The sequence below is a fragment of the Aphelocoma coerulescens genome, chromosome 5, assembly GCF_041296385.1.
Source record: "Aphelocoma coerulescens isolate FSJ_1873_10779 chromosome 5, UR_Acoe_1.0, whole genome shotgun sequence".
Lineage (NCBI taxonomy): Eukaryota > Metazoa > Chordata > Aves > Passeriformes > Corvidae > Aphelocoma > Aphelocoma coerulescens.
Window position 1 is genome coordinate 26,616,810 of NC_091019.1, and position 27,928 is coordinate 26,644,737.

Consider the following 27,928-nt stretch of genomic DNA (forward strand, 5'->3'; position numbering starts at 1 on the left):
TACAGTCACTTTCTTACCAGAAGAGAAATAAACTCAGGTACAGCAGCTAAAATGAGGTATAAATTGAAGTGTCCCATTCTCCCCTATACCACCACCCCCCACCCACACCCTCCCAAGTAAAAACCCTTGACCAGAAAAGAGGCCAGCTTAGGACAGACAGAGCCTCTCCTGTGTCACCAGCTCCAGTTTGCCAGATATTGGTTAGGTGTGAACAAGATGATGTAGGGAGTTATGTGAATGATGCGTTTTCTTCACCCTCCAAAGAGAGGGCTCTGTGAATGCAACGGTTTGGGTTCATCCCTGGCAGAGAAAGGGGGTCAGCTTTAAGTCCTGGACTGTGCCTGCTTAGAGCACAATCCCCTAGGGAACAGACCCCCACTCCTGCACAGCACTGCACACATGCAGGAAGTTCATTGCAGTCTCCCTTGGGAGATGACATCGGTCCAAGGCCTCCCTCACAATGTAACAGATAAGGAAACTGAGGCCTGTGGAGATGGAGGTTTTTTGTCAGCAGATCAGTAGCAGAGCCTGAGGTGACACCTCAGGCTTTTGATCCCAAATTATGTTCTCAACTGCCACCTCCAGCTGTGATGTCAGCACTTCTGTCCTTGGGGACACAGTTCTGTACAAAGGCTTTGGTATCCTCCTCCCTTTCTCCCCATTCACAACAGAGGGAAGACAAGCACGTGCAGTTGGTTTCTGGCAGTGCTGCAGCTGCTCTGTCTGGGCTCCATCCTCAAGGCACCCTGAGAAACTCCCTCCTAGGCCTCACCTGCTGCACACTCACCACCTCCAGTGGGCCTGGCACTGTTTCTCCTGCAGCACCTTGCTGCTGAGAGGGGACATGCCAGCAACCACAGCTTAGTTGTAGAAGAGGTGTAGAGCTCCGTATTTTCTACATGGTCCACTTATAGTAAGATGGAGCAAGAAGCATCAAAATAAAACAACTTCATCACTCCACTTTTGGGACTAGGTACCAAGTAGCATGAAATCTTTTAAGTGGCCCCTCCCCCAGGCTTTGCTCTATGTTGGAGCAGAAGAAGCCATTGACTGGCAAACCTAGAAGTGGCTGACTGTTTCAAGTTTTGCAGAGGGAGCTGCTAATCAGGGGACCAGAGGAATCTGATCTCACCTTATTTAAAGCTACCCTGGAAAGCTGTAACCGCTTCCCCCACCCTCCCACTTGATCTAACCATCAACCATCTAATGTGAGAGCATTTGGATTACTGCTCTCACATAGTGCAGTAACTCATTTCTCTCACCTATGGGATGACATTTTAAGGTACTCTAATCAGACCCAAGTCATAACTAAGTTCATAGGACCTGTGGCCAACACAGATGGGAGGCAGCATTAAGAAGACTCTCCATTTCCTTCTTCTGTAAGATTGCTTTTGCTGTGGTAGGTTTTACTTGTCTGTCCTAGAAACATAATTTCCCACCCCCCTGAAAACCAACCATCAATCTGTGCATACATTCATGTGACGCCCCAAAACACAAAGAATCAAGCTTCACGTACCTATACCCACAACTACAGCCAAAGTGCCACACTGAGGCCATTGCAGCTGCCCATGCAGGTGTTGCACAGGGGGAGAGCAACAGCCACAGCATGCCATGCTCCGGCTCCTGCATGCTGCACCACTTGGTCTAATTTCTGATTCTCTCCAGCCTGCATTTGATCATTACCTGCCTCACAGGGAAAGGTTTACCTCTTAGAGCCCAATTCTTCCATCTGAACAGGAACACTCCTCTCAATTAAAAGTTTTAGTTGCTCAGTATCATTTTTGGACATGCTGAAAGCAGCTTGACAAGTGTGTATTGCTGTGAGGCTCCAGAATTTAGCCTGCTGTTGGATGTTGGCTCTCCATTTGATTTACCTATTAGGCAAAGAACTAAGTTACAGTTGTGATGTTTCCCAATTCAACTATTTCCAGCATTCTTAGGTGACAGGCATTTTGCATGGCTGGTAAGTACAATGCACACAGTGTCCCAAGTTTATGCAGCTGCTTCTAAATGCCAAAAGCACTAACACAACATACAATAACTACCCACTACCTTCTTCTAACTCTACTAAGGTATTAAATAGCAATAGCTGTAGATCCCAGTCTCACCAGTGGATTGAGGACTGTTCACACAAGCGGTTCTGTTTGTATAGGAATCCTTCTACTGGGATTTTGGAACACCAGCTATATTCCAGGGCATGCTTTGATCCAGTGAACAGTAGTGCATGAGTAAGAAGTCCGTATCCTGTACGCAGACCTTCTGGCTTTAGTCCCATGGAGAATAAAAAATGCTGCCTCAAGCTGTGGACAAGGATAATCCACAAGGAAAGCACTAGGAAGCAGGGCAGTCAACACTGTTAAGCCCAGGAGGTGCTGGAGAAACTGGCCAGAGAGTACTAAAGCACATTTAGTCTGTCCTTGCCTTCATATGCTCTGCTCCTTGCTGTTCTTCATCCCAGTTAAATATTAAATGTCTTAATGCTACAAACTTAGGTCCTCTCTTCTCGAGATCAGAAGAGATATGATGCCTGCAGATGTTAGCAGAATTGGAACACCATCTCCCACAGCCAGGGCCCATTTCTAGAGGCTGCTCCCTGGCCCAAGCTTCTGTGCAGATGCTCTTACAGTACTCTGCTCTTACTAATGCTAACCACAGCAGCACTGCTCAACTAAAGCATCAGGTGCTGCTGCACATCCACCACTGCTACTACCATCAGTAAAGCTTCAACTGTGTGAAGTGTTCTGGGGTGAAGGGACAGGACCCCAGCCTAGAAACTTCATGACACACCCCAAACAAGGGGATGTCTTTGTGCTCAGTGGGCTATTTCCAATAGCTTCCTTCACTTCTCACATCTTGTAATTCAAGTTGCTCCACTGTTCCCAGTGCTGTCCCTTCAGAGGGAACAAGCAAGGGTTTTCCCTCTTCTTTTGCTGTATCTCCTGCCCAGCTCTGCACAGCATCCAGTGCAAAACTATGAACTACACAAAAATGCACCTCTGGCAGCGAGGAAAGAAGAGCTGTTTGCAAAGCACTGAACTTGACCCCATCCAGCTCCTGGCTACCTAGACAGTCAGTACTTGCTAAAAGGGGAACGGGCTGTAAACCAGGGGAGGTGCAGGGCTTACCAAGTAGAGTAGCCAAGTCCTTTGTTGGTTGTCTTGCTGCCCTGTCTCCTCAAGGGTTTGGTTTCAATATGCTGGCCTTATTTTGTGCTTTGTTCCAGCGGGTTCAGAGCCTGTGATCCCATCAGCCAGTTCCCCCTATAAAACTGGCTTTTTTCCCTGAGCCTGCCAGGCCCACACACTTCCCTGAGCCTTCCTCCCGCTGCTCCTCACCTCCTGCAGAGGGGCTGGGGGGGTCCCACCGATGTTGCTCCCCCCATTTCACCTGGCAATGCCACCAGCACTGGGTTACACACTGATTCATGCCGGTAAAGAAGGAAACTACTTTAGAACCAAAAGGGACTAACAAAAAAAAAAATTAAAAATAATTATAATTATAATGCAAAATTACCGACACAAACTCCCCCCTCCCACCTTTCCCATAACAAAAAGCCCAGGAATTAGACTTTCTTGGGACGACGTCCAACTTGGTAATAATAATAAACGCTGATGAGGATGAAGAGGGCTCGGCTGATCAGGAGGAGCATGGCACCTGTGGCTATCCGGCTACTCTCAACCAGGGAGACAGTGGTAACTGGAGGAGAAGGAAGGAGACAAGGCAGAGGTTGGTGATGCAAAACCAAAAGGAGACAAATAGCACAAAGCTGTTTTCTGCTGCCCTCTAATGCAGAGCTTCGGCAGGAACTGCTGAGCCTTGCGAGCACAGGAGCTTTCAGCACAGGCTCATTCACATGCACAGTGAACCCATGGCAGAGACTCTTCACTAGCTTTTTTCCACAGCCTTGAAGCTTGCCAGGGATCCCAGAGCTCTCCCTTACAGAAACCCTGCTTTCACGGCAGCCTCATATTCAGGCAGCCTGAAACCGTCACTCAAGCAGATGTGAGTTTCCATTACTCTCAGGTGTTTATGTGGGAGCCACGTCCTCCTGACTTTGCTTTGTTGCTTGAACACTTCAGTGCTGATAAACATTTCTCAACTTTAGGAACATCTACAAAATAGGCACAGTCCACACACATCGCCTCTATTGAACACCTCACTTTTTTGGCCACCAACACACAGCTTGTATCTAAACCAGCTACACATTGAGCTACCAAGACACACATACAAGAACCCCCTTCGTTGTTAAATATAGATAAGCTCCCTAGAAACAAGCTAAACGGTTATGCTCTGTTTTGGTAACACTGAACATCCCCCTTTTCAGTATAGGTTGCTACAATCTTTTCTTTTTAGACCCTTGCATCTAGGCAGCCTGCTCCAGCAATGACCTGCGCTGGCTATGAAGCCCAGGACATTTTCAGGGAGAAAAATAAATGAATTGTCAGAGAGTGATGTTTAACCTTTCAAGGAGCAGCTCAGGGAAGAGGCTATTCCATGGGGGAGAAAAAAGACAAGCAGCTGGCACAGAAGATACTCCACCACTGCTCACGCCGCTGCCCTGCCCACCGTCGATCCCCATGGGCGCACAGCCTTCGCACCCTCCTCCTCCTCCTCGTCCCGGCCGGCCCGCGGGCACTCACCCAGGAACTGCACGGCGAAGTAGCAGGCCTCGGCCAGCAGGCTCCAGCGGATGATGGCCTTCTCGGCGGTGTACAGGGCGTTCCACATGATGAGCGCGATGCCTGCGGGGACAGCGGGGCGCGCTGCCCGAGGGCCGGGAGGGGAAGGGCCGCGCTTCCCGCCCGCCCCGCGCGGTGCCGCTGCAGGACGCGGCTCGGGCCCCTGTTCCTTCCCACACCGCTTCTCCCAGCTCCCCTCGCCTCCCGGTCCGTCGCTCCCCGCTCCTCCTGGGCCCCTCCCGGGATGCCGCTGCAGGCCCCACCTCCCCTGCGGCTCCCGCTGAGCCCCAGCCGCAGCCCAGCGCCCTTGCCCGGGCCCTCTGCAGGCTGCCTTTGCTAGGGTACATGGGGTGCTCCCCCAGGGATTCAGAGCATGCACAGCTCTTCTTACCCCACCTGCAGCACGCCTGTATCCCTGCCAGGAAAAAGCAGCAGTAGCCAAGCTTTTCAAAATACCCCTCAGCAATTTCTTTGCTAACAGCAGATCCTCTGCTCTCCAGCTGCAGGTGTCCGGCTGGGCATGGACTTTGTCCCCTGCTGCTGTTTTGGCCACCTGTCCCCTTACTCTGTGGGGCAGCAGCATGCCCCAGTACGGTGGTACAGCACTCACTGAGCAGGGCTCCTCCATAGAGCCGGATGGGAGTCTTGCTGCTCACCGATTCCTCCTCAAAGATGGCATCAAAGAGCTGGTCAGGGAAAACGAGGGCCTGGCAGAGGGCAAGAGAGAAACTTAGCAACCTGAACTTGCTGGGACCACCAAAATGTCCTCTTGGGCAGCAGTGCTCCAACATCATGCCTTTGTGGGATTGGAGCCACTGGCCAGGAAATTGGAAATTAAGGAGGCAAAAGAAATATCACCATGTCAGCTGCATGGCTGGTTTCTGTGGCCAAAGCTGCCATTCCTTGGTTTATGGGCCTTGCTAATGAAAACGGACTCTGGTGATGGGAGCGAACTGCCAAGGACACTGTTGGCAAAGCCCATTACTGAGACACAGTGAGGGCAAAGGCCTCACAGGAGAAAGCAGTAGGAGCTGCTGGAGGCAGTGGAGAAAGATAAATGCCAGGGACCGAAGGGCCATGCTGAAGCACCCCTTTGGCAGTCAGGAGCTGGTTCTTCCCAGGACCACATCCCTCACTCACCATGATGGCGACCCCGGAAAACATGACGGCGGAAACCAGCTGCCAGACCCTGCATGAGAGGGAAGACAGAGGACCCAGCGTGAGCTTGGAGGTGACCCCATCACTCATACTTCACAAAGCATTTCTGGCTGCCTGCTTGTTCATCAGCCTTCATCCTTCCCACATGCACAAGCAAGGCAGCCAGAAACCTCCCATGGAAGGGCTCAGCTTTCCACATCCCGCTAGCTCCAGCCTCAGCATGCAGACCAGCCTTGCTGGTGAGACAGAGCCAGACTCTCCCTCACCCAAGCGAAGGAGGGAAATGACCCTGCCAAGAGGATGGTGCAAAGCAGGGTCCCCACAGGACACACCACCCTATCATACAGTAGAACAGGAGCTCCTCTAGCCCCACGGAGCCCTTATAGTTCTCTGCCCACGCAATGAGACAAGAACTCGAGGGCCTCAGGCTCATTTACGGGAGAAGAAGGCAGAGCTGGTCTGGTTCCACAGCCTCCAAGAAGCCCCTGCAAGGAGCAGTGATGCTGGCACAGCAGCAGATTTGGTGTCAGAAACCAGAGCTGGCAGGAATGCTGTGGCTGAGGGCCCTCAGATGACCCAGCTCCAAGGTGATCCAATACCTTACCTGAGTCCCAGTGGCTCCCGGACTGCAAACTTGATTTCATTTCCCAGTACTTGGCTAATCTGAAATTAAAATTCAAATGAAAGGCCCAAGCTAAGCAGATCCTTCCCCAGTCTTTAGGCAGTATTCACCAGCCCAAAACCACATGCCTAATCCCATGTGGGAGTTTCTCTCTGAGAGGGCTGGAAGGAGGAGGAGGAGGACAAGGGATTCATCTGTGACTCCTTGGTCCCAACACCTGCCTTGGTTTCCATCAGGAGCTACAGCCTCCACTGCTCCCTTACTGGGATCAGCCGCCTGCAGCATGCAGGGGAAGGGTCAACACTAACTCTTGTTTCCTCTTACCTGTGTAAGAAGGCAACTGACTCTTCACACACATCACCTGCATGTCACATCCTGATGGAGCACAGGCTCCTGCAGAGCCCTCAGCGTGTCTCAGCATCTGTCCTGCCCTCACGTGCACACTGCCCAGAGCCATTTGCGTTCATGCGGACATGCTCCTGTTCACAATGCCTGGTGTGATACCCCAAACCACATGGATGGCCAAACCCTGGTTTGCCCAGCCTAAGGTCCCTTTTCCATCATTAATGCACACAGGCTCTCTGCTGCCCTCACCTTTGAGCGATGGACCTCACCGTCGTCATCCTCCCCACCGACGCCCAGGATCTTGCGTGTCTTCAGTCTGCTCACCAGGTCGGTCTGGCTGTGCTTCTTCATCAGCGGCGGGGGCTGCTTCGCCGCCATGGTGGTGGCCCTGCCCCGCCAAGCCCTTGGCTGCGAGGTGGCACAAGGAAGGTGCAAGGAAGTGGCTCCGCTGTCACATGAAATTCCACGAGGTTTGGGGAAAATAAAACAACCGCCACAAAATCTTTCTGTTAGGCCGGCAGATGGCTCCTCATCCTTGTGGGGCACAGAGCCCTGGCAACGAGGCCGGCCCCAGTTACAGGTGGCTCATCTCAGGCTGATTCTGCCCTCACCGGGATCTGCCATGGGGGGAAAGAAAAAAAATCAGAGCAGAGTGGCTTTAGCATGGACATTTAGTTATAAATGCTTTTAACCTACAAACCATAATCTTGTCTATCCCAGCATGAGGCAATGCCCAATAGTACCTCTTTGCTGGTTTTCAGATTAGGGGAATTAAATGCATCTCAGACTAGGGGAATTAAAGTCATTAAGTAATACTTGGCCTTTTTTCTTTTCCCATGCAATACATCACATTCTTCAGCTGCCATTTCAGGTCAAATCCCAAACAAATATCAGGTATTTATTTGTGTGTCTCCCCTCAAATGCTGCAGCCCCCACGTTGTGCCAGAACATATCAGCCCCTGAACAACAAGAAGCCAGAGGAATGATTTTCCCTGAAGACATGTTGCTTTCTGGGAAATGACGGCAATTAGAAACTACAAATACCATCTGGGACAAGTAAATACAGTAAATACTGAAAGAATTGAAAAAGAGAACTTCTGCCCTGGCATGGGTATAAAGGTACAGGTACTGAGTCCCATGAAATCACTCTGTCTCATCCCGCAGTCATAAAACCCTGGAAACCCTTGGTTCAGAAAGCCTTTTCTTCTAATTTGTCTTCATTTCATCTGGGCTCAGGTGAACACAAACACTTCTTTCCATTTGCCTCTTCACCCTCCCAGAGACCCACTGAAATTCGTCCCCAGGCACCAAAGCACAGCTAATCCAAGTAAGTGTCAGGCTCAAGCACCAGCAGCCCCATGCCCCAGGCAAGCCTTCCCAGAGCTGCCCCAGGAGACCATGTATGTTGATGTCTAAATATTTCATGAGTCATTGGGGAGTAATAAAATGAGGTACAATTATTTTGGCATTGTGCATGCAAATGTTGCCCCAGTGCCTTGCGTGGGATTTCCCTCTCACAGGAAAACCCTTCCCTGTAGTGGTTCAGACAGGTTAACAGCGAGTCCTGTCTGCAAGTGCTCAATATAACTCTTTCTTTAAGGCAAAGTTAAGAGGTGAACCCCATGATCAAGGGTTTAATAAGATCCTTTGAGCAGAGCAGGCAAAATGCTTTTCAGTGAGCCAGTTGAGCTACTCAGTGCTTTGGAGGTACTTCTTTTGGATTGTAGCACGGCTTGTTTGGTTGTGGGTTTTTTGCTCTTATTCCACTGAATAGCTAAGCCCAGGTTCCTGGAAAGGCAGCACAAAGCCAGATGCAGCAGTCAGGGTCTAGAAATATTGCAGAAGTGGGACAGTGGAAAAAAACTGCTCAGAAGGAAGGTAGAAGCTGTATACTCAGGCCTACCCTCGAGCACAAGGCCGGAAGCTCAAATGGTAGCTGACAGTAGAAAAGTTTGAAAGATTTATCATGTCTGGGTCTTGCCAACCTAAACTGTCACAATAAATTGTGTGTATTCAAATCTAGATAATGTGCACACAAAATCCACCCCAAAGCCAGCATGATGTGTCTGAAAGAAAAGCTCGACCTCTTTAACTAGCTACAGTTTTTGCCATTTTTTCTGCTCCTGGCTGACCCAGACTCCCCAGGTTGGATGCTGAGTGGTTTCCCACCAGAACTGCTGAAACCAGAGAAGACATGTGGCTGCAGTATTTCTAGCCCAGCATTTTCTGATCAAAGCCATCCATTCCAATGCTGAAGCAACACCCCTGTGGTGAATGCTCCTCTCTCTCACTCTGAGCCTCAGGACCACTCTGAGGCCATCCCACATCTCTAAAACGAGGGAAAAGTCTGGCAGAGCACCTGAGCAAGAGCATCCTATTGGCTCTCCTCAGGGATAGGAGACTTGAGGCTTTCCAGTCTTGACAGGACTTGGGATGCTGAGTGTGCTGGCCATACCATCCTGGCACTTCTGGATCCTTCCTAGTTTCTTGCTAGGGAAAGCCTGATGCCCACGCCTCCTGCTCTGGCCTCATGGCCAGAAATGCTAAAGGAAGGGAAGATGGATGGGGTGGGGGGGTGGGGGAAGAAAGGAAGCAAGGAAGAAAAAAATGAAGGAAGAACAAAAAAAAAAAGAAGGAAGAAGAAAAAAAGAAGGGGGAAAAAAAAGAAGAGGAAAAAAAATGAAAAAATAAGGAAGAAAAAAAAAAGGAAGGAAAAAAAGTAATAGAGGATTTCTCCTGAGAGCAAGAAGCAAAGAAAGGTGGGACTCCATGACTCACCAGTGAAGACTACACTGAAGAGCTTTGTGGTTACAGAGGCAGTTTTGCAACTGGCTCAAGGCCAGAAGATCAAAATTTACCTTCATCATTTGTCTTGCCAGTTGCTTTCAGGACAGGAGTTGGTGGAAATGTATCCACATCATCATTAACACTGCTCTCCCATTAAAAGTTTCCACTAATTTGTGGTAAGCTACTTGCCAAGAGCTGGGACAACACAGGCTGGACACAAATGTCAATAAACCAACCTGGTACATAAACCCACGCTCCTACAGCACAGGTATGGCATGGCCCCGCAGCCAGTCCCACATCTCATTACCCCCATCAGCCAGAGACAGAGCCAGCCTAACGAATGCTGAATATTAATGGCTAACGAGCTAATGAATGCAATTAGTGCTAATTCAGTGACATTCAGATAGAAGATGCTGAGGATTTGAAAACATTATACTTACATTAATGTATCCTGACACACTGACAATTTAGAGGATGATTTCTATTAGCCTGTGAGTTTGCAAAGGGAAACCTCCACCTCCTCGTTCTCCTGCGATTCTCTCCTCCTTAATCCTTTTTCCAAGCATCCCAGGGACTGTGCAGATCAACCACCATAAACAGGCAATTCCTACTCCCTGCCACAGTTCTCTGTGATGGGCAGTGCCTATGTGCAGCTGAAAGAGGGTTTTTTCCTCATAGATCCCTTTCCTTCGCAGGCTCTCTTCAGTATCTGCTCCCTTGCTCAACTGTTCAGCATACTGCATTCAATTTTGATAGCTACTGCTTAGTGGTGCAAAGAAACCTCACTGGTGCCACGCTAATGATAGCTCAATCTCTCCCCACCTCCACAGCTCTTCCCCCAACGTCTCCGCTTCCCTCCCAGCGTCTGGAGAGGAGAGCTCTGCAGCGTGGGAGAGAGGAGACTCAACTGCACACGCCACGGTGCTGCAGCAGCCAGAGCCGCGCACCGACCGCAGGGTGCGGAACCAGACCCTGCTCCCGCCGCGCCTGGAGCTGACTGCCTGTGGCTGCCGCAAGCCAGAGCCAAACTGCTCGTGGGTGGCACCCTGCCTGCCTGCCTGGGAGGACATGGCTCTCCAGGGCCCTGGGGACAGGGATGCTGCTTACTGCTAAGCTGGATGCTGTTTCAGTGGGCCATCCACAGTGCAGCCTTTTACCTGACAAAGCAGTACTGCTTGAATTAAAGAGGCGGCACTGCAGAACCTCCCGCTCCAAGGGTTTGATGGCACTTCCAGTCTGCAAGCAGGGGAAGAGAGTATGAACTGGAGTCAAGCTGGGACAATGAAATATTTATACATTTAAGCTGGACAAAAGTTTGTTCAGCTCAATCACATTCTGGCCAGTGAGACAACTCAACATCTTTGATTTGTTACTCCTAAGAATTAACCAAGAAGGTACAGTGGATGCATGTCCTTTGTAACAGCCTAACAGGGCACTTGCCATGCCTCAGCATCTTCTACAGAGCACAGGTTGAGAACCAATGCTAAGTATGAAACAGAGGCAGTGTCCCTTTCCAATTCAGCAGTTCTCTGGGAGCAATCTGGCAGAGCCCAGGGGAGTTCTCCAGCACTGCAGCAGCACAAGGGAGCGTGCACATGAGAGGGGCATCCACCATGGCAGCTGTGCTGTACTTGGCCCTCATAGACAGGCTGATGCCCACAGCATTTCTCTTGCAAGGGCCAGCAGCTGTAATGGATTTGTCCAGCTCTTCTAATGTTCCTCCAGGCTGTTGCAGTTCTGTCTCTGCTGGTGAGGACAGTACTGGGTCCATAGCAGCTGCTCTGGACCCTATACCTTGTCAGCCACAGAGCTGTCAAGAAAGCCTGGGCTCAAACACGTGGGGCAGGGTAAAGAGAAGAGGCAGTGGAAACACAAGTAGATTAAGGACAGGATCCACAGACCTACCAAGTACCTTGGTCCTTGCAAACATTACGCTGTTGCCTAATCACATGGGACCCAAGACTCCTTTTTTCCCACCACACATGAAGGTTCAGTCTGCTCACTTTTACATGCTTAAAATCTGTTGGTAAACAACCTCAGACACTTCAGGACTCTGAGGGATGAGGTAGATTCCCTGTGTCTAACCCAAAAACACACTCGAGAGCCACAGAACATCTTTGTGCATCCTACCTAAATGGCCTAACAAGAGTTTCCCCTGGAAGCGCATGGTGCAGCAGACCCTGAGCCAGAACTCTCCATGTCCCATGTAACTACCAAGATATAGCTATATTCATGTTGTATTTCTGCAACTACACATCCCAAGCCCACAGTGACCAAACCAGCTCTCTGCCTAGATTTCTATCAAGCGTGGAGATTGAGACTATTAGGACCTCTTTACCACCAGCCGGCTGGGAATGAAACTTGATCAAGCCAAAAATAACCTGATGCTCAGGCAGTAAAAACAATTAGCATTCAGCCACCACAGCAGCAGAATGCAGCGGCTGCTCCCGCTCCGTCTGGCACAGTCTGTACACCTAAGCAACAGGGAGACTTCAGATTTCTCACCTGTAACAAGCCAGGTACACAGGACTCCTATTCCCACATAAACATCAGCCTTTCAGCACAGAAGGCTCTTTGTAATACCAGCAGGAAGCACATCTTGTCAAAGGCTCATCCCCAGCCCTACTACAGCCCTGCTGCTTCCTTAAATGACTCTAAAAGGCACAGGGACACTGTGTCATCCCTAGGGAACACCTACAAACCTAGGCAGTAGATTTTCTGCCCCTACACACAATGAAAGTGCAAAGCAAGATCCTTAGGTCAAAGGACATCTTCAATGGGTGCCTCAAGATCATCTACCACATCATCTGCAACACACCAAGAGCCTCAGGCACATCTAAAGCTCATCCTTCAGGCTGGGCACATCTCATGGTCAGACACCGTTGGATGCCCTCCAATGCTGTTTGTGAGAGTGCAGAGCTGCCCACGACCACAAAGCCACCACTTGCAAGGCAGCAGCACCCAGTGCCTACAGCAGCTCTGGCACCCTCAAACATAATGGATATGGCAAGCATCACCCTCAATAGGGGACAATGAGTCTCTGCAGCCTGCTGGGGAGGAAAGAGTTAACTTGTGTTGCTTACTCAGTCACCACTTCACAAAAAAGCATCCAAAGTCTGCTCAGCCTTTTCCATGCATCCTCTCCTCCGTCTGCTTCAGGGCTGCTTTAGCCCAAGCAGGCTCAGCCCCTGCACCCTCCTCCCCACTGCTCCTCCGCAGCCCCTGGGTACAGCGGCTCCTGCCTCTAAGCTCCCTGTGGCTGTACAAACATCCTGCCCCAAGAGGAACGACTATTGGCTATATCCCATAGCATCTGGGAGGTACGGCCCATCTCCAGAATTTTATTGCCCATAGGTTTCAAATTTCCTTCTGCAGAGACCACAGAAAAGTTTCCGTCTGTGTCACAGGATGTGTTGTTATATAGCAATCAAAACCTGTAAAGTGCTCAGTTTCCCCAGAATACAATAAAAAAGCTCTGTTGCTCTACTAGTTTCTCAAACGGGAGCTATAATTAAACACAGCAACCTCACTCCTGCCAGCCTGCCAAGCACCACCTGCAGCAATTCGCTGACCCCTCCGCATGAGCCTGGACAGCACCTCAGGGGAGAAATGCTTGTTTGCCTCTTGAAGCAGCTGGCAGGGCAGCCTGTGACACCCTGAATGTGCTCAGGCAGGTGTCCTGCACAGCTGTGGTGACTGGCATGGCACACAGGACTCCCTGTGGGTGCCCAGCTGGACACCTGGCCCCACCGTGGCCCCTCTGTATGGGCTCAGTGGGCTCCCACCACGGGGGACAAACAGACTTCACCCTTCATCTGCCACACACATGCACTCACCCCCCACGTGCAGGCCTGGCCATGCTACCCCTGCCTTCTCAAGTAGCCCATTCCTGGCTGCAAATACAAAGGATGCAAGGTACAGGCACAACAATGTACAACAGCTGCTTCAGCAGCTCTCATCTCTGTTACTCACATAAAAGTCCACCCCCTGCATCATCCTCCTTGCTGCCACCGAGGCTGTCAACCTAGCCAGCCACAGCAATCCATCACCCCAAAGATGCCCTTGCTCTCCCCAAAGGCTCTGGCTGCCACCTCCCACCCAGTCCCTCGCTGTCTCAACAGATGGCCACAGCCAAGCAGTTAAGTTTCCCAGGAAGCTGGGAAGATGTAGATAAAGAGGGAAATAGGACATATTAGGATCCGGTGCTGGTTTTCTTTAAGGGCATTAAAAGAGAAGAATTCCTTATTGATTCCCAGCTGCCTTAGACAGGTGTTTGTGAGAGACAGCCCCAGAAGCTTAACGGGCCATCTGTCCTGCAGATGATTTCTACAAGAAAACATTAGAAGGAAAAATAAAACCCATATGCAGACACACAGAAACACAAAAAAACCACCAGCCAAGTAAATCAACCCTTGCTACTGAAAAAGAGCAGCTTAAAAAGCTAGGAAAGCCCTTCAACCAAACAGGGTAATACAGGTCAGTTTTACAGAAAAAATGGTGCAACTCTGCATTTCATCTCCTCTGCCTCACACCTGAGGTATAACAGAGGCTCAAAGGAACTCTATGGGAAGACCCTGGGAGGAGCAGGGAGGAGTCCATACACGTGCTGCTTATCCACCACACTGCTGGACACTGAATCTTCACAGTAACATGGGGCTTCTTGGCACCTCTTTTCCTGACAACCTCAAACCTCCACAGATTTTCTTTCCACTGTGCCCCCAAGCACCTGACAAGAGACTTTCATAAATGCTCCAGGAAGCCAATGCTCTTTATTCTCAACAATTCCCCACACCTCTGTCCTTTTCCAGAACTCAAGAGAAAATTGTTAAGAAACTACAATTTGGGACATTAAGTCCCCTGAGCCACACACAGGCAAAACATCCATCTGCATACTGTCACTGGAGTAGTGATTTCAAAGCCATTCTCAATGGATTCCCTCCCCAAAGACAATAATCTACACCTCCAGCAACATTAGTTCTCTATCTGCAGTCCTGGAACTTGGCACAATGCAACCAACTGTGATTTGTACACTACCAACATGTCTACATCCATGAAATGCAAGATGAAATGAGTCTGTTCCACTCCAGAACCACAAAAGCAGATTCCCAACCAGTTTCATCGGCCAGTTTGCAACCCCAGCCTGAGAACAACTCCTGCAGGACACCCCAGCAGCATCAGATTTTCCTCCATTTGTGTAGAAAACAAAGGGTTTCTCATCTCCATAGTCTGTCATGATATGACCAGATGTGCAGTCTAGGCACACACAATAGGGAGGAAAAAGGGCAGACGAATAAATTTGCATTAAGCAGCAAGATTGTCTTTTGGTCTAGCCAGGATACTTCCTGAGCCCCAGGGATATAGGCACTCACAGGACTCACACTTCTCATTGTACAAGCCAATAAAGTTTCCTTTCCACAGAAGTCCTGTAAATTAGGTCTGATATGAAATGGCCCAAGTGACTATCAGTCAACAGCTGAGTTGTAAACAACCCTGTTACAGAGCATTTCCCATATACATGGTTACATGCACATCCTGTAAGAGTTTATTATTTATACAAATACATTTAATTTATAAATAATAAGTTATATATGAACAAATAACACCTAGATAAATGTACATATATAAAAATGTACATATATATTTTTATATATAAATATATGTATGTTTACATGAATGTAGATATAAATATATTTATTATATATACATATATATTGTGTGGACTTACTTTGGGTTCTGCTGCACGATCTCTTGGCTGTTTAGTAAAGAGAATTCAGACTACTAGACCAGCCAAATATGTTGGCATTCATCTATATTTTGGTCTCGGGGTGAGAGGAGCAGCTTATCCCAGACTCCTTCCTGGCAGATGCCACTGAGAGTCTCAACTCCTGCTTCTAGGTCAACCATTTACTGCCCTAAAGACTGATACCACTGGTGATCTCTCAGCCCTGGACACCACTCGGACCCATCACTGCATCTTGGGAACACCTTCTCACACCTTCCCTAAACAACTTGCCTGTTCATTCACACACAGTTAGAACTCTGGCTCCCTCATGGCTCCTTAGACATGAAATAAGCCCAGACATGCAGACAGGCTTGGGGAGTTGCTTAGCAAAAACATGATGGAGAAGGCCTTCCAACAAAACACATACTTCAGCTACTTGGTAGCCTATCCCAAGGTGGCAAAAATCTCCCTCTGACACCTTAGCAGTTTCTATAGCAACAGGTTACTGCTAAAAATGTCAGATGCAAAATTCCCCATGTTGGGCAAACAGGAGCTAGGAGGACAGATTTAGAAGAGGAAAACTTCTAAATAGCTGCTGCCAGAGCTAGCACAGGCTCTGCTAATTCACAAGTCAGTGGTGCAACAACTTAAAAGAAACTTCTAGCAGCCCACTAGAGGGGTACCACATGGTGCACAGGGACATGTCTGTGGAGCACTGTCCCACAGCATCCCCCAAAATAAGGAGGAGCCACAAGTATGCCCCTCTCCTGCAATGAGGCACTTGAAAGTGAAACCAGCTGTTTTTAGAAACAGAACTACAGCACAGCATGCAGAGTAGGAAGCCTGAAAACCAAACTATTAGATTATAGGTTTGGCAGTGCTGCTTCTCCTTTCATAAAATCAAGACTGGGTCATTAAACCTCTGAGACCTCAGTTTTCCCAGTTGTACATATGAGAAGTAAATCTACTGCAGAAGTTCATATGGCTCATGTGCAGCAGGTAAAACATTTCACAAGCTATGGCCCAGCCACTGTACCCCACCAGTGCCAGCTTGTGACACCCAGGCCTGCTCTGTGGACACCTGTGCAGCCCTTGGTTCACTACACACATCAGAGGCAGAAATGCCCTTCCTGGCCTGACTAACAACCAGCTGAGCACAACAATGATTTTTTTTTTCTGTCTTCCTTCACTGCTGGTGGGAGAAAGCACTGTGGAAACCTTGGGGTGAACCTCACATCGATACTGCACACACCAGAAGCTCTCGGAAGATTCTCATGGTCAGATTAAACCCAGATGCAGAAAATCAAAGCAGCCACAGCTCAGCACAGAGCTGCACAGGAGAGGAGGGCGGAAGGAAGCCCACCACACTAACAACAAGTGGCTGCATTTGCCAGTGTGGTTCTCAGTCCTGAAGAAGGCACAGGCTTTCCCCACAAACATGGCACCCACCCCCCTGGAACTCACACCCACCTGACTTTGCTTTCATGTGCTGCTGAGTCAGGGGAAAACTCTGCACGCATCCATGTATGTGGATGTGCACATGTTTGTTTATGCATGAGCTGTCAACCCCTGAATTATGCACAGATCAACAAGGCTCTGAATTCCCCGACTGTGAAGTGCGTGACATTTAATCTCAGCCTTCCTTTTGGATTTCATATCATGCATTATCAACAATGGCTATTCAGCACACAAGGACCCTTTAGAAAGCTTTCAGCAGAAAAAGGAACTCATATAAAGGAGACTGAAAGAGACAATGTCTCTGATGCATGACAGGTTCTCCAGCTTCCACAAAAGGCCAGGGTATGTGTACTGTGAGGAGCATACACAGTCAGTCTGTCCCCAGCCCAGAATAAAAGCACTTCATGGGTAAAGAGAGTGGAGTTTGGAAGCATCAACTATAACTTGAATCTGTACATCTCCTCACGTCGCTCTTTCAGGCTCCCTGGGAAATAGGCAGGGTGAGCCAACCCCCAGAGGTGTCCATTTTAGGACAAGATGCATCATCCCCTGCAATGGTTCACCTCTTTCCATATACTACCAGAAGGGCCTAAATGGTGAGCAAGACTAGGCTTTTGATTGCTTTTATATGCATGGACAAGATCAAGATCCTTGCAGTGAACTTTTCACACCTGATCCTAGGCAAACCCTGGATCACTTTTGCCCAGCAAAAGTTATCACAGCATGGATACACACTTTGGGATTATAAGAAAAACTAGACAACAACATGCAATGAAAGGGTATGGAGATGCTATGCCGTAAGTAACTCTTATTAGTCACAGCCACAGAGGACCAACATCAGCCTAAGGAACTAAAGCAAGATTTCTCTCTTCATAGCAGAGAGGAGGCAAAGGGGTGGACACCAGTATGTGGCATAAAGCCTTGCTGACAAGGGATATCTGAGAACTGAGAGGTACCACAGGAGCTCTCCATCTTGCCTGGTACATGCAAGAGAAGTCTCAGGAAAGAAATCAATAAAGGTTGTACAAACTAGTTCTTCTCCTTACTTTTGTTTGATTCCTCTACCCAGGAATAGGGAAGCAACAGAGAGATTCAGGCAGCCAAGTGATAGCAGCATCAGTGCTGACAAATCAAGGTCTCAAGTAACCATGGAAAACGCAGCACTGCCAGATGTCCCATCTCTACTATGAAGGGTTGTTTAAGGACCTTCCCTTCTTTTACAGTTTTAAGTCTCAGACACTTGGGTACAACAAGTTCCAGTAATATCAGGATCACCCATCAGGACTGCGTATGTGTGTGTACACACACGGTGCTGTGCTACTGTGTGTGTGTACATACACCTGTCAGCAAACATATAGCACAGCCTCCTGCTTAGAAGAGCTCATGACATGGAAGTGTCAGGTTTTAGTCAACACCTTCCCCACTGCCTTTCACTGAAATGTCATTTCCATACAGCCAGGGCCCTGAGGGTTCCAGGTTGGCCTCTTCTCCCCTATGTTCTTTGTAAGCACTAATGACAGGCACTCGGTTTGGATGGTGATGTGATGCAGGGAATAAACTGGCTGGAGGGGATATGCTCAACTGCTTTATTATTCCTCCATCCAACTCTCAATGCATCCTACTTGTCCAGAGATTTAAACAGTGGATGTTGTCACAGTTCATGGAAGGAACTGGATGAACTCCTGATGGGTTTTTGCCAGCAGACAAGGCAAGAACACATTCATACACCCCAAGGAGAAAACGGTTGCACTGGGCAGAGCAGTAGGGCAGGAGGGTGGAAGGATGCACCATAGGTGCCTGCTGTTCAGAAGCACGCCAGGTCTGTGGTCAGCACTTACAGAGACTCCACCAGCAATGCTGATATCAAAGACAGCTAAATTTTATTTTACTTTACCATGAAAACAATCTGGGGAAACACAGACAGATGGTCCACATTCTTCTCCTGTTTGGTGCAACCCTTGACTCCTGGTAGATTTCTGTTTTCTGTGGAGTAATGTTTGGATACTCTTTATTGCTATTAAGCAGCTTCTACAGAAACTTTTCTTCCTAGGCTACAAAGAAAATGTTGGTGAAAGCCAACACTACCCAGGCTCCCCTGGATTCAGTACTGTGGTTTTTGAATTTCCCTCTCCCCTCTGCAAGGAGGTGGCTCATGTTTCTACCTACTTAGAATACACCAAACATCTACCATGAATGGCGTGCCAGGCAGCTAAAATTAAATGTCCAAGAGAAAGACTAAGAGGGACTTAAAACCATGGACCTTTATGGTATCTTGTTTCTTCAGAAAATAGCCTGCTTCCTGGAGCTCTGGTTAAGACTGGAAACACAGGCCTCCATGTCCACAACACAGTCCTTCCTGAGGACTCCGTACAACATGGCAGAGTGTCTGCACCCAGGCTGTGCTCCAGCATTGCCCACACATCTCCCACAACTTTGCAGCAACACAGTACGGGGCACTAGAGAGGCTGCTGCCTGGCTGAGTTGATGTCACACACAGCAAGGCAGGGCCAGACAGCCAGGAAAGGCACCTTCTTGGTGTCAGGAAGGATAGGAAGCACAGCTGTCCTTGGGAAACTGCCTGCTCTTTGTCACATCTATCTCCATGTACAGCAGCCCTAGCTGGAAGCCCAGAAAGAAACTGCAGCACCCAGCAAGGGCTGGGATTATTTTAAAGCTCAGCAGTGGAATTCCTGGAACATCTGTTGGCTGGCAGGGATACTCAAGTCTTTATATGACCACAAATATCCGACACCAGAGGTTTGTGTTTCACTCATAAGGTGGCACCACTACAAAAAGCATTTCTGCTGCCATCATGGGTTACTGAATGAACGGGTACTCAGACAAAAACACCGTCTGAGTCACCCATGGGGTTTCCTGAAGACTTGTGGGTTTTCTCTGTAGGTCTCTTGTTTGGCTGATGACACAGCCTCAAACTGTTTACTTTCTCAACCCAGGCAGGAGACAGCTAAAAACAAGAGGGTTGCAAGCCTTTATGTGCTGCTCTGCCTGCACCTGCCCCTCTGGGCCGTGCAGTCAAAGTGCTGCTGCCTAATTTTAGTACCAGAAGGAGGGATTCCTCTCTGGTTTGCAGCAGCAGGCAACTGCAGAGGGGACTGCACATTAATCTCCCTCTAAAACATAGAATCCCTTCAAACAAATAATTGGTTGGCCAGAGTTATCTGACACTCCTCTGTGAGCATCTCCTGCTACACCAACTCATCCTGTAGTACCACTCCTCAAGAGACCGGACTACTGAACCGCGGATTTATTCCTAAGTGCTTTGCTCCCCATGCCCTCCTCTGTGCCTTTGACTTAAATTATGTTAACCCAAATCCCTAACAGAAACTTCTAGGAAACTCTGCAGCAATGGAGCCAGCTACCAGTCCCTAAGCTTTGGCTTCTGATCTTGGCCCCACAGGTTCAGAAAGTGAGCACACGGTTCCTGGCCATCATCAGCAGAAGCTGCTCAACCTTTAGCACTAAACCCAACTACAATGGTTTTCATAATTTCCCTGTTTTGGTGATGGATCTCTCCTCCCCATAATCACAGCAGCAGTCAGTATAAATTTGGACCAAAGCTTTCTTACAGACATTGGTCCTTGACTTTTCCCTGGAAGATGAGCTAGGTAAGGGTCCAACCAAGGTCTGGCATAAATGAGTCAGATACAGCCTAGGCAAGGACTTCCCCATCAAAATCAATGTGCAAATACGCTCAATAAGTTCTTACTTTGCATACAGAGGGATAGAAAGACATTTACAGATTTAGGCAATTGGAATGCATACCCACTGCACAGACTGAGGATGAGAGATTTATGCACATTGTGAAACTCAGAAGGAAAGTTTGCCCCTGGGGTTCCACCAGAGCCCTGGGAGGCAGAGCTGTGGCGCCAGCACTGTGTGCTGGGCCTTCCAGTAAAGGCCTGTGCATCTCCAAGTCTCTTCTCCATCTGTCATCCGGGGTCAGCCAGGCTAATCAGCACCACAGATGGGCACTGAAACACACAGAGATGCATTAAGCCCTGCAGATGACACAGAGCTTCACAAACAGAAGAAACCCAAGAAGACCAGGGAGTCATTTATCCTTTCCATTCATGTCTAAACTACTGCGAGTGTCTTTGGTTATAGCTGGATTTCTTTGTGAACATTTCTTTCAGCATCTTGAACAAGAACTTTTCAAACACGGAGTGAACTCATGCTAGCCTGCAATCTCCACAACAGCACCAAACCCATATTTTCCAAGGGAAGGCAGAAAGCAATGTGAACAGGGAACACCTGGTCACCTCTTAAGTGTTGTTTTTCCTGGTCTGGAAAAAGTCCAAATGTATTTTGTGGCCAGTATTGGGTCTTTTCCTCCCGAGACTTATTTTCATATTCCTACATCAAAAATACAAAACCCAGAAGATCTACATTCTATAAATAATGTCCCAGTAGTGCCAAGGTCATCAAGCTGCTCCCTCTGGCACCAGGCCAGAAGTCAAACATAAACAATCTCAACATCTTTCTGGTTCACGTGTGCTTTTATCCTGTGCCAAGGGAAAGCTTGTAGCCAGAAACGTAGCACTAAGAAGACAGACCTCATGCACGGCCCCACCCAGGTCAACGTGCAGCCTCCTGGGCAGCCTGGTGGGAAGGCAGCCAATCCTGTCTGCATCAGAGGGAGATACTCTTTGTGTTCTAACGGCATTTAGCAGTTTTCATTAGAAATTTGGGGACTTACTGGATGAGGACCAAACACACACGGCACAGAACATTTCACAATCCAAACAGCTCAAAGTGATGGTTGTAAGCAGCATGTGGTACCATCCCTCCCAGCCCCTACTATTCAACGTGTTGACCTTCAGAGAGCTGCAGGACAAGTGAACACCAGCTGCAGATGTACTCCTGGCATTTTGCACACTTCAGCACTCGATGCTCAATGAGAACAACAGGAAAACATTTCCCTTTGGATCACGCCCCAGCCTCCAAGCAGCTCCAAATGGACTGAAAACCTCAAGGGAGGGCATGTCTGTGGTTTATTCTGCAAGAGATCAATGGCCACCCCAAGCCTCGCCTTGATGTACATCTCTGGAGATGCTCTTCTGCTCATATCTCTACGATAAAACCTCACTACAGGACTGCAAGCAGAAAGGACCAACTTCTTTTGATACTGTAGAGCAGACCTCACCTTCTCAGCCTCCTGGTTGGGACAACAACCTACTCAAAGAGGAGCTCCCTTGACCTTACTCTGCACTGCAGTCAAAGAACAAGAACACACACATACTAAAGCAACCAGGTCCCCCTTTTCCCAGCTGCCATCAGTATCCAGCTCCTCTCTGCTGAGGGCACAAGGATACTCCAGGTTCATGGTGTCCCACTCTCTGCTGTGCACACATCAGGTGTGCATTTATGCAACCTAGCTGAGAGAGAGCTAGGGCTAGTTGAGGTGCCTTCAAGATGAGTCTTAAGACCTTGTTTATTTGGGGGTTTTGCCAAAACCTTTCTAAGAAAACTTCCTCCCTGGGCCGACTCCCCTACTTGAATTGTAACTACTATTTATTTGTTTAAAAATCACTTTCCTCATCCACAGGCCCTGAATGCCATTATTCAGCAGACTGCTCTACTGCAGATAGAGTGACTGAACAAGTTATTTATGCCAAGTCCAGAATAGCCAGGGCTCTTGCATACTCTGTAGTTTCTCACGGCTCAGCTGTGCCAGTGGTACCCTAAAGTCAACAACGCTTTGGTTGCTGCTGGCATTTCTAACTCCTAGCCTCTGCAGAAAGAGGAGATTAAATGATACCCATTTAATCACGCGCAGCCCTGATTCTCAGGCAGCTCCAAGAGCTCAGGTTCATTGCTCAGGCAAGAAAAAGGCTCACTGAACTGCAACTCCAAGCAGCACTGAGGCAGGGCAAGGAGCAGGTGCTGAATAAGGTGCTGCTTCTTGCTCAGCGTGGTTTGTTCAGTTGGAGCTGTTCTCAAGAGGGAAGCCTAATAGCTGCTGCTGCCGCTCTAGACAGAGCAGTGCACCTGCTCAGACGGGACACCGAGACCCTGCAAGAGGCATAGCAGACGGCTCAGCACGCAGGAATGTGCAAGCTCAGGCGGGGATGCAGAGCCCGCTGAGAGCTGGCTTTCCTCATCTTCCCCTCTGTGATGTCAGGGGGTCTATCGCAGCTCCCTTCCCCTGCCCCTCTCCCTCCATCCCCAGCCCAAGCACCTCCCCGTCCACCGTGGCCAAGCCTTCCTCGCAGCCAGGGCTCCCTAGCACACCTACGGGATTGCATCCCACGGGGAGCACAGCTGTGCTAGCTTCCCTCATCCCAACCCAACGCAATGCTCAGCCGCCGAGGCTGACCTCCTAGCCTGTGCAGTGGTCAGGACTCAGCCTCCCCTTTCAGGCACCTGAGGTACTCATTTGGGTACCTCCTGTGACGCTTCCCGAGCACGTGGAAAAAGACGGGGCACTTCCAGGAAAGAAGTGACATCGGACCCCTGCCTTTGAGTCGAGTAACAGCCAGGAGAAAGCCCTCGCCACAAAGCCAAGTGACCGCCTGCGCATCACCTCGCAAGGCGGCACGGCTGCTGTCCCTCCAACGCTCAGAGTAACCTGCCACCCTCCCACCAGGATACAACGCTCCACCACCTCCTCCTCCACCCATCCCACCCGGACTAGGCACGGCCAGGACGGAGACGGTCCCATCGCAGCCATGCACAGCCAACACAAGGGCTGATCCCTCTCCTGCCGCCCCTGCCCGTCCGTCGGTGCATCCATCCCTCCCCCGTCCGCGCTGACTGCGAGGGGAGCGGGGGCAGCTGCCCGCAGCGCGCTCCCGCGGGGCGCACGGCCGCGCCGGGGTCCGCGCCCCGACCCCCGAGGGGCGGCGGGGAAAGTCCGCGGCGCGGGGGGGACGCGCACGGCACTCACCGCCCTAGCGCAGGTTCCGGCGGCGGGGCACGGTCCCGAGGGCTCGGCTCGGCTGCCCCATGGGCAGAGCGGTCCGGGGGCGGCCGCGGAGCCGCGCAGCCCGCAGGCGGCCAGACTGAGCGCGGCCCCCGCGCGGCGCCGCCTTTACCGCGCCCGCCCGCCCCGCCCGCGCCGGCCCACGGCGGGCGGGACCCGCCACCGCCACCGCCCGACGGGGCGGCCCCGCCGCCCGGCCCGGCCCGGCACCGCGCACCCCGCCCGCTCCGCAGCAGCGCCGCGGCCGCACGCCCGCGCGGGGCAGGGCGGTGTGTGGGTCACCTGCGGGCTGCGCCGCGCTCCCGTGTGGCTTCGGTGCGGGTTACGCGCCTGTGACCGCGTCTGGGCGCGTGGGAACAAAGAGCGGCGTCCCGGGGCCGGGTTCCTGCGAGGGAAGGAGGGGCGGGGGCACCCATGGAAATAAATCCCCGGGAGCAACAAAAGGCTCCTGTCCCACCCGGCTCGTCTGGGAGCTGCCGGAGGGGATCTCAACGCTTCATGTCCGACGGGTTAGAGCCACCGAGGGTCGGCAGCGAGACTGTCCCAGTCCTTCTCTGCGATACAAATGCGGCCTCGGTCGTGCTGGTCACGGCCGCGTGGTTTCGAGGACTGCTTTACAATTCCCTGCGAAAGGCGAAAGAATAAACGTGGGCGCAGGGGAACACGCATATTCTTTCCAAGTGAGTTGGTGCAGGGGAAGAGCCTGGCTGCACAGAGAGCTGCAGAGCCAGCTCCCACCACCAGCCTCGCCAGAGGCTGCCCTGGAGCGAGGCTCACATCACCGGGTCCCTCTTGGAAGGATGCTCGGAGACCAAATCTGGCTTGCCGGCATTTTAACGTCGCAGTTGTCTCAGAGCAGATAAGATTGTACGGAAAGAGAATGACAGCATGGTAAAGGGCAAACATCACGGGCAAGTAGCACACAGAGAGGTGGCAGAGGAGTTGACGACAGCTCTGTCCCTATCCTGATGGAACTCTTTTTTTCCAAGGGAGATTTCTGCTGTGTTCATTTGACCCAGCTCGTTTCACTGATCCAGTTTGAAGGCATAGAAGAGGACAGTGCCTGCGGGAGAGAAAGGGAGAGGGAAGTGCAGAGAGTGGGATCGGGTGGCAACCTTTGAACTCACTTTAACCCCATGGATAAACCCTAATGGAGAACCACATCCTCAAACATACAGTGTGATGAGGTCGTTGCAAACACAAGGGTGTCCTTTGAGAAACTGAAGGCTTATCCACTGGGAATTGGGCTGAAATGCATCATTTCACAGAGGCCAATTAATGAATCTTTGGGAAACAGAGCATTTCTTCAGAGGGAATATCTGACATTTCAGTAGATGTATAATGGGGGGGGAAAGCTGATTTTTTTTTTTCCAATCCAAGTTCTAAAACAAATTCAATCCTGCCTTGGAGCTAGTCAAACATTTTACTGTGATAAAGTTTAAAATTTTCAGTGTGATTGTGCCAGAACATGTACAAGAGATGAAATATTATACATACTCCATCTGGGCTTTGTGGCATTGAAATATGATAATGAAATACAAAAGCACACAGAGCAAAATGAGAAGGCACAGCCGAAACAATCACATTTTACATTATTGAGATGAAATAACTATGATATTGTCAAACAAGGAAAGTCAAAATATGTCATGCTGGCTTTTTTTAAAGAGAAATTTTCATTCAAGGAGATCTCTCAAAATTGTTTCAAAGAAGTAATGAGCAGTTTTCTGAGGATAGCTCAGGCTGCTGCAGCAGGGTAAGAGTTTCAGAAGTAGTAAGCGTTTCTTTTCAATGTTCGTCATTCAAACAGTTTGTGTCATCTGATGTCACAAGGAACTCTGGGGTTATTTCTGGCACATATAAATGTGCTTTTGAAAATATTACCCTCAGCCAAGATTTGAATTCATAAACAAGAGCCAGAGGCCTTCTGCAGCAACTGCATTGTTTGAGACTGCCTAGATCACCCACCGACCCACCCACCTTTTATTAATTCAGAAGCCTGGGTCAAGCTTTGTCCTCCCTGCTGAGTGTTTCAATGGCAAGACAACTACCACAGGATGTGCTTTCAGCTCTGCCCCTCTCCCCTCTCTCTTTGATGCTGTTTGGCCAGAGCAGATCGTCACAGCATTAATACTGGTCTGTGTGACTACGTTTGATAAGAAACCTCAGGCTTTCAAGCGTGATTTTTCCCGGCTCCCCCATCAGCAGGCAGATGGATGGGTGCAGGCAGATCTCTCCCGACTCCTTGTAGGCAGGCGTGGGGTGCGACACAGCTCACAAGGGGGATCAGCAGCTCTCTGCAGCAGGAGGCACTTGTGAGAAGATGTACAAAAGGCAGCAGCTGGTCTGCGGGAGGCTCTCACCTGCGCCACGCTGCTGTGTTACACGGGTCCAAACAGGCTTTAGTTTCCTTCACAGCAGCTGTAGTATGTGCGCAATCAAACCCTTGCTGCAGCATCTCTAGCAGGCACCAGTGGCCTGGGGCTGACAGTGATGCGCAGCGTTGTACCACAGGACCAAGGAAATCAAGTGGTTCAGAGCCACCAGCTTGCTGAGCCCCAGGAGCTTCGGCTGCGGCCTTTAATCAGGCAGGAGAGAGGGAAGGATGTAAAACAAACCCCAAGCTGTGGGCCTGGGGGAAGAGGCGTTGCAAACCAGAGTGGGGAGGGGAGCAGGGAAAGGGCTGCACCCACCACTGGAACGTGCACGATCCATCCAGAGCCTGGCGTTTGAACAAAAGGGGAAAAGGAAAGGAAAAAATTGTGAGCTATCCCTAAAGAATGTCCTGCACTTGGTAAGAGTCCCTGGACAGCGACAGTGACTCACAGAGAGTGGGACACAGAGCGATGGGGGCTCAGAGGCCCCAGGCAGCAGTGGGGAAGGGAGAGTTTGGTTCAGAGTCCCTCCCAAGCAGTGCTCATGAATATCTGGCGGAGGAGCGTCTGCAAAGGAGAAGGGTCTAGCAGCCTCCCCCGGTGCGGGGGAGAAAGCCTTTTGTGTAGATCAAAGGCATGGCAGAGCCCTGTTTTCCATAGTCCTGGGCTGGAGAAACACCAGCCTGCTTTCTGCATCTCCAAATAGGACAGTCTGTTAAAAACGATGCCTCTGAAATGTGCTAAGGCAGCTACATCAGTAGGATTTGTTATATGCAGTGTTGAACACATTAAAATACGTGCTGAGAGGATGCAAGGCAGGCTGGAGCACAGAGACTCGGTTCTGTTAGACTGTGCGTGGAGCAAGCCCCCGCAATGCTGATGGGGAGGATTTAGTTTTTCCTCAGACAATGCTGAGTCTTAATTTTTCTCCCAGGTCAGCTGGAACCTTGGAGAGGGCAGGTAAAGCCGGTGGGTGGCACTGCCTCCTGCTCTTCCCTGGGGGCCTGTCCCCTTCTGTCATCTTCTCTGTGAGATCCAAGTCCCATGAGGGCATGAGTGGGTGTGTCCTGCCTGTGAGGTAATGTATGGAGACGCAAGAGAGAGACAGCAGGCTGCTGTGAGGGCCCTGAGCTGGCAGTGGGGTGTGCTGCTTCCTCAGATGTCCCCTCCTGGGCCCCAGCAAGTGAAGGTGGTCCCTGTCCAAGGGGATGGAGGCTGAAGCCATCTTCAAGCAAGCCCTTTGCCCACACAGCACCTGATGGGTGCAGACCTACTTGAGTTAGTTACGTTGTGAGGTGTTGGGTGGAAAGGACTTGGAGAGGACAGCGTGTCCCTCTGAGCCTGGGAAAGGGAGGCAGCAGGCTGGCGTGGAGCAGGCAGCTGCCTGCAACTGTGAAACAGCCGAAACAATCAATACTCTGTAGATGTCTCTGGTTTTTTATTAGCACCTCTTGCAGCTCTGGCCATCTGTCCCCTGGTGTCCTCTGGGTGTGAGCCCAGCTCCACAGGTCCTGCAAGACAGCGTGTACCATTGGGTCACTTCTCATGAAGGAACTGATTCTGCCCCTGAGGTTGGGCTGGGCCGTGAAGGTGATGACGGGACGCTTTCTTCACCAGGAACAGGACACAAACTGCTTTAACAGCAAGGCAGCCTTTTTGTCTTGGAAGGGGAGCACAGAGATCTGGTGCAGGGTCTGTGTCCCCAGGCTGCTCTTTTAGGGTGCTGCATAGTCAGATGGACAGGCTTTCAGGGAAAAAAAGCTGCTGTGAAAATTGTGTTTTCTGATCTGTGAAAAGTGGCAAGGCCTAGAAAGAGAAAAAAGTAGGTTCCGTATTGGCACA

At 50.2% G+C, this 27,928-nt stretch overlaps 1 protein-coding gene across 1 annotated transcript; it reads right to left on the reverse strand.

Annotated features, from left to right (window-relative positions):
* Positions 1–47: 47 nt before the first annotated feature.
* Positions 48–23,794, reverse strand: TP53I11 (tumor protein p53 inducible protein 11). The gene is made up of 7 exons (XM_069017194.1): positions 23,679–23,794; positions 7,054–7,421; positions 6,442–6,500; positions 5,820–5,868; positions 5,290–5,386; positions 4,641–4,742; positions 48–3,696 (listed from the first exon to the last, which is right to left on the reverse strand). Exons 2-7 carry the CDS (start codon positions 7,180–7,182, stop codon positions 3,563–3,565), a joined length of 570 nt encoding a protein of 189 aa, XP_068873295.1. The 5' UTR covers positions 7,183–7,421; positions 23,679–23,794; the 3' UTR covers positions 48–3,562.
* Positions 23,795–27,928: the final 4,134 nt, after the last annotated feature.

Excerpts from the sequence above, each read along its gene's own strand:
- TP53I11 (XM_069017194.1), bottom strand. The coding sequence starts at position 7,182 with ATGGCGGCGAAGCAGCCCCCGCCGCTGATGAAGAAGCACAGCCAGACC. Across the intron at positions 5,387-5,819 it reads TTTCCGGGGTCGCCATCATG|GCCCTCGTTTTCCCTGACCA; the intron begins GTGAGTGAGGGA and ends GCCCTCTGCCAG. Across the intron at positions 3,697-4,640 it reads CTTCGCCGTGCAGTTCCTGG|TTACCACTGTCTCCCTGGTT; the intron begins GTGAGTGCCCGC and ends CTTCTCCTCCAG.